Genomic DNA, 6,956 nt, shown 5'->3' with positions numbered 1-6,956 from the left:
TATGTAATATTGTCAATTTAATATCCTTTTTAGTTTCTAATTATATACATAGATCTATAATATATTGCAAAATATATATTATATCATATATATGCAATACATATATATGCAATAGATTATATATTATATATTATGCACTGAATACATATATTGAGTTCCTACAGATCAAAAAGCCAGGTTTCAAGTTTGTGAGTTTATCATCTTGAAAATATTTCTAGGATTTATAGTATAGAGAAATTAAAGGATATAGTAGATACAAAAGATGGAATCATGTCTTCCAAACTCAAAAACACTGGACCATTTTACTTTTTAAAAGTAATTTATTTAAATCATAAATAAAAGAGAGATAAACATCAGCCAGATGTTCAGAAATAGTTTTGAAGACACAGAGTATGCAAATAGCATTAAGGCAAATGTGTGCACATCATGTACCATTTTTAAGTTCACAATAATTTTTCATTGCATAATTTTATGTGAAAGAAATGAATTAAGGGAAAGATATGAGTTGTATTCAGAAAGGAATGTGCTTCGAGCTAGCATTTCTGCATAACTACAAATAAGCAGCTTTATTGTCTTCGACAATAATTTTCTAATTTCTAAAGTTCAAATTTCTTCCGAATCCACAGGAGTTAGCAGTAGAAATCAAATTTAGAAACTCATGTTAGGAGAAGAGATTAAATGGAACCAGTCTTAGTATATCAAGTATTATAATATGAAATTTCTAAAACCAGCGAGTGTTTTGTTCAAACATACGCTTTGTAGAGGTCAGACCCAGAGAGTCTGTGGTGAGACAAACTGGCAGCATCAAGAGGAGAGACAGTGTGGTCAAATCAGGTTCCACCACCTCAGGATGTAAAAAGAACTGGGCCTACAAACTGCTGATGGACAAACACAAACACGGGCTACAAAGCCACATCCAGATGTGGTCTGGAGCCACATGTAGAAGCCTGAACATGGTAGCCACAACGCAGCCACCCAGCTAAAGTTGACTGACAGGATGTGCAGAAGGTGGAGGCAATTGGCTGGGAACAGGATGACTGACAGGAAATGGGCATCCCACAGGGCTTCCTGCAGTTTGTGGGTTCATCGCTGGTCTACTGTCAGACACAGCAGAAAAGGGACCCCAGCTGGAAGGAGAGTGGAGGTTTATGCTCCAGGATAAGGTGCAGGGGTAAGAAGGGGAACTCCTGAGTAATAGAGTTAGCCCCCGACACAGCCAGAGAAGTTGTTTGCAAGCAGAAGTTATAGGGCATATTGACTGGGAACATAAAGTTAAGATTCTGAGTTTGAACATGACTTCTTGGACTGGGCTGTTTATATACCCTTCTGGGTGTGTCAGCAACAAGGCACCCAGAAACCACAGTACCTGCTTTTAACTGAAATGAAAAGATTATCCTAGTCCAACATATGCAGGTTTTGTCGCTTTATAACTGGAAAGTGCAGTCATATTTGGGTCTTGAAATTCAGATAAAAGTGTGGATTGTTCAAAGCGATTCGTCATCTTCCTTGACCAGAGGTCACTCAGCAGATCACTCAAGGAAGTGCTTTGGAGGTAGACAGTTTCTGGCTGAGGGAAGCCAGCTTAATTAAAAATAATTGATACCCTTTAACAATCTGTCTCAAACGCCTTGCCATCTGGATAGCAAAGTTGCTAACTAACTATTTGTACTCATTTCTTTGGAACAAAAACATGCATTGATTGTTGCAGGGAAGTGAGAAGTTTACTTAACAAAGAGCATCATCAGAAAGCACCAAGGGTTATATGCTAGATATATTCGCATGTTTGAAATCAGATCTCATTTTGGTTAGCTGAATTGAAATATTAACTGAGACTCCCCTTTCCCCCATACGTTTGATAAAACTGCAAGCAGATTATTAGAGTCAACTTATTGAGAAGCAAAGTGCAATTGAGTTTGCACTATGATCAAGACCCCATTAGAGAGAAATTTACCTTAAAAGATAATTTTTCACATCAGACTTTAGTGTTTATTTTAAAGCAGGTCTTTACAAGGAGAGATAGAGCACTTTCAAAGGCCCACTTTGTTTTTTAAAAACAAAAGTGTGACTATAGCTATTCTTTCTTCCCCTGTGTGTGCTTGCTCTTATAGGAGTTGACTTTATAAAATGTTGTGCTCTTTTGGTCTGGTACAGGTTATTTATGTAAGCTTCTGAAAAATCGTTAAGAATAGAATAGGAAAAAAATCATGTGGCAAGAATGCCCATTGCATTTATATCTCTAATCAGATAGACATAGAAATCCAATGAGAGATAGTTTACCACTGAAAGGTTTCCAGAGGCTCTGGAAAGTTTTCTTGTTTGAAAGAAAGTTTATAATACAATTGTGCTGCAATATGAAGTAGAAGGAGCCATCTTTAGATTCTTTCTTGTCTTCCAAAAGCAATATGCATCAGCTTGACAAAAATTGCTTTCGGGTATTTTGACAAGTATTACAAAATTTCTAAAAGAATGGCTAGCTATTTTTTTCTTGTTCTATAACTTATATTCCACCTCTCTGCGGTAAGGTAATGAAGATTGATGCTTCGAGGAAGAGGAGAGATCCAGAAGGTTGATCTTCTTGTAGCTTCTATATTGCTTGATTGCTCATTTTATACAAAAATGTTTCCCTTTTCCATACCTGAGCAAATGGATTGGGTGCAAAGTTTCAGTTTTGTTGAGAAAAATGATGTTTAAGATTAATTAATGTCTCATAGAATATCCTTCAACAGAAAATAGCTTATATAAGAGTGATGACATTGAAGCTGGCAGGCAAATTCAATTTAGGTGCATTAAATATTTATGTAGATGTTTTTATGTTCAATATTTTATTGACAAATAAAGTAGGAAGGTTTAGAATCTATTAGAATGCTTTCACTATTCATAATTAAGAAGCCTAATAAATAAGGATTGTTTGTTTAGAAACCAGGGACAAAATGTGTTATCTTATAAATTAAACATGATTTAAGACCAATTTTTCTACGAAAAAATGTTCTCACCATGAAGTCAACAATTTGGAAGGAAGCTTAACAAAATCTTCAGTCCTCTACCTGAATGGAATCCCATTACAAAGGCCTGATTAGATATTTCCAGTGCCCTCAAGTTAGGAATCTCATTACCTTCAAAAGTAGCTCTGAGTTTTAGATGAATGTTGTTCTCTAAAAACTTCTGCCTACTAATCTCAATTCCTGAATGAATGAGTTTCAGCTCATTTTCACTGGATAATACAATTGTTTTGGAAAATAATATGAAGAGATTTGCCCATTCCCACAGGAAAATTCAAGATATGTCTTTGAGTAATACCCAATTTATAGTTAATTATGGTGAACTCTATGGATGAGTCTAGAAAAATACTTACACTGTTATTCCTCACAGAAGAATTGATATGTCACTTGATAGATGAACCAAATCAGAGATGGTGTTATATCTGTTTTGCATTTATCCTTTTGCTGTCTTGATTCACCATAATTTTATTTATAAGTGTCATCTTTAACCATGGATTCTCCAAATACTTTATCCTTTTTTAAAGTCCATGTGGGGTAGATACTTTTCTAAGAATTTTTTTTTGCTTTACCTTCTATAAACAAACAGAAGACTATTCCTTTTGAGAGGAATAGCCATGCTTCATGCAGAGATTTTAGTTTGTTCTCAGTGATATTAGCACTGTAGCACTATCCTCCAGTTGTTCAGCGATTTGCTAGAGCGGGCACTGGTAATGTCTCCATTGTGAGACTTGCTGTTACTGTTTTTGGCATATTGACTACACCATAGGGAGCTTGCCAGGCTCTGCCGTGAGGGAGGGATACTCTTGGTAGCTCACCAGGCTCTCCGAGAGGGGCGGAAGAATTGAACCCAGGTCAGCCCCGTGTAAGGCAAATGCCCTACCCACTATGCTATCGAATTTAGTTATATTTGATGGGGATGGATAGATTTTTAAAATATGTACTGACAAAGGGGCCAGAGAAATAATACAGCAGGCAGGGCACTTTTCTTGCATACATGCAACCTGGCTTTGATTCCTGGTATTCCATACAGTCTCCAGAGCAATGCCAGTAGTGATCCCTGAGAACACAGAGTCGGCAGTAAGCCTCAAACATAGCCAGATGTGGCCAAAAGTTTTTGATTAAGTAGGAAGAAAGTCAAAATTCAGAGCATTTTGACTTAAGTGTGTGTTGTTTGTTTGTTTTTGGGGGGCTACATGCAGCTATGTTCAGGGCTTACACCTGGCTCTGTGTTCAAGGATAGCTTGGATGTTTGTACCATAAGAAAACTAAAAACTATCATTCTTAGACACTCATGTACCATACTACCAATAAAATTTTGTATGCTGGAATTCTTTTTTTGGTGAAGGGGGGTGGGGGGAAGGATATGTGATGCAATTCCAGGAATTAGGCTGGGGTCAGTCAATATACAAAAAAAATTTTTAAAAAAGCAATTTACCCACTATATTATCTTTTAAACCTCAACTTAAGTGTTTTTAAAATGTCATCTTCAAGGTACTTCTGAAAATTTCCTACCCTTAATTCAGATATATAAACCAATTATGTGCACAGAATGGCTTGGATATTCGTGGCATAAGACAATATCTACCAGTGTCAGATACTCATGTATTATACTACCAATAAAAAGTTGTATGTTGGGATTTTCTTTTTCTGTAAGACCCACAAGATGGAAAAAAAACATTGAGAATTTTTATTTTCTGTGATCCTTTGGTTTTGTAAACTGGGAACTAAATAAATGTTTGCTCCAGACTACAAAGTACTGTTTAGAGTTTGAAAAAGCAACGAGGTTTGCACTTCTGACTGTTCAATACAATATCTTAAAAAGATCGGATGAAACGTCAATCTTATATAGATACAATTATGTTATAATTATGTTCATTGACCCAAGCTAGATGAATGAGAAATGACACCTTTACTTTGTGAACAATTGCTTTGTGAAACCAATGAATTCTTTTATTTAAACGTCTGCTTTGAAAAGCACTTTGAAGGTTAATGCATTTTATTTTGACCATAGACTAATTAAGCATTCTTATTAAAATGGGCACGTGCTTCTATACCGATCCTCAGGGTATATAAGTGTCTGTGATAGAAGGGGATGTTCACTCACAAATGCTCTGCAGATCATCTGAACAGACAACTCCTGACACCATGTCTTACAACTACAGTTCTGGAAACTTCTCCTCCTGCTCTCCTGGAGCTTGCTTCGGGAACCCAGCTTCCAGCTATGAGTCTTTGTATCCCAGCAACGTAGCCTACCAGATGGGCCCTTCTCCCTACGGCGGCTGCCAAGAGAACTTCTTTGAGCCAGCCAACTTCCAGCCATCCTACTCTGGCACCAGAAGCTTCCCAGCATCCTGCTTCCGCCGGAAGAATTCTATCTTCTGCAGTCCCTGTCAAACAAATTGCGCCGGACCCGTGGCATGGGGGAATACTGGCTATGGATCTTCTGGCTATGGAAACACTGGCTTCCAATCTCCAGGATTTGGATCCAGCTTCTGCCGTCCAAGCCCTAACTTCTTTTCTTCCAGAAGTTACCAGCCAACTTGCTACCAACCATCCTTTGGAGCTCCCTGTTTTGGATCCACCTACTGAAGATCCCTCATTTCCTGGCGACATCTGCGTATTAGAAAGCTTTCCTAATTCAATGGGTCCTCGCTCTGGGATCCCCGAGCATCTGTACAATCAGCATAGTCCTCCCAGAAGTGGAAAATTTACTGTGGACTAAGTAAACTTTTCTAAATCTGACAACATGAGCTCTATTTCTCCTTTCAATCTTATGCCAATGTTCAGAACCATTTCTGTAATTATTTTCTCTAAGTCTTCTCCTATTATTCGCTTAGGAGTCTTTAATGTGTTTCAAATAGCTATGGCATTTAAAATAAATTTCTCTTGCATAAATGATGGCATTCCATTTCCTTTTTTTTTTCAAATTTTATTCCTTTAGAAACTTTAGTAACTGCAGCCAGTACTTTAAACCATCTTAATTAGCTGAAATTGAAAAAAAAAATTTCATATGATTTATTACAATTTTGCTACATAGAAAAAATGTACTGTTAGAGGAGAATTGAAATGTGTGCCCTAGATCAAACCTTAAGAGATTTATATCCTCCTCATAGATTCATTGTTCATATAATTGCTTCAGAAAATTTTTATTTTTATAAGGCATGCCTTGGAAACTTAAAAATAGTGTTGTGATTTTTTACTCCTGGCATTATGATGAGGAAAATATTTAATTCTCTGCCTGCACAGGATTCACGCAAAACAATATTAATTCACAATCTGTAACAAAAGCAATAATGAGATTTTTAAAAAAAAAAATGAGTTTCAAAAGGAATACAAAGAACAGAGCCTTTTTTTTTAAAGTATGAGGAAGTCACCTAAAACGCATTACTGAAAAATAGAAAAAAAAGTTGTATCTTCCTACTTATAAAAAAAATCAATCTTGCTGATCTAATGTGTTAGTTGTTGTCCTTTGAGAGAGTTGTCAAATAGGATTTCACATGAAAAAGGGCTGTTAGGGAAAACACCTGTCAGGGAAAATGAAGAGCTGGCTGAAGAAGCGTGGAAGAACCCATATCACAATCCAGTTTGAGTTCAATGAAGAAGAAAACAGAGGGGAAAATTGGGGTTAAATGAATTTTCTTCATAATAGTTCTGAGAAAATTTGGTAAACCACCCAGGAAAAAAAGTCCCAGTTTTCACAGAAATGGACCTGCCTCACTGTCCAGGTCATGCTCAGAACCCAGTCAAGAAAAGGCTAGAATCTGCTCTTGGTAAAAACGAAGTGGAAGCTTCAAAGGAAAATACCTAGTACTTCCTGTGGTGAGCGTTCTGAAAGCTGCCTTTTCAGTTTCCACATTCCTAATATTTGTTCTGATTTTCATCAAGACTAAAAAGTGGTACATATGTTCTCAAATTTTAATAGAAACAATTTTCAGTGATGGAACTCAGTAAACATTA

General features: G+C 36.6%; 1 protein-coding gene across 1 annotated transcript; it reads left to right on the top strand.

The window, feature by feature from the left end:
* Window positions 1-5,144: 5,144 nt before the first annotated feature.
* LOC130018478 (keratin-associated protein 15-1-like) lies at window positions 5,145-5,588 on the top strand. Its single transcript, XM_056109170.1, has one exon. It carries the CDS (start codon window positions 5,145-5,147, stop codon window positions 5,586-5,588), a length of 444 nt encoding a protein of 147 aa, XP_055965145.1.
* Window positions 5,589-6,956: the final 1,368 nt, after the last annotated feature.

Source organism: Sorex fumeus, unplaced genomic scaffold (assembly GCF_029834395.1).
Source record: "Sorex fumeus unplaced genomic scaffold, SorFum_2.1 ptg000265l, whole genome shotgun sequence".
Taxonomy (NCBI): Eukaryota; Metazoa; Chordata; class Mammalia; order Eulipotyphla; family Soricidae; genus Sorex; species Sorex fumeus.
The sequence above is the reverse complement of the archived record's forward strand: the minus strand, read 5'-3'. Positions and strand labels throughout refer to the sequence as shown.

Coding starts and splice junctions, on each gene's coding strand:
- LOC130018478 (XM_056109170.1), top strand. CDS start 5,145: ATGTCTTACAACTACAGTTCTGGAAACTTCTCCTCCTGCTCTCCTGGA.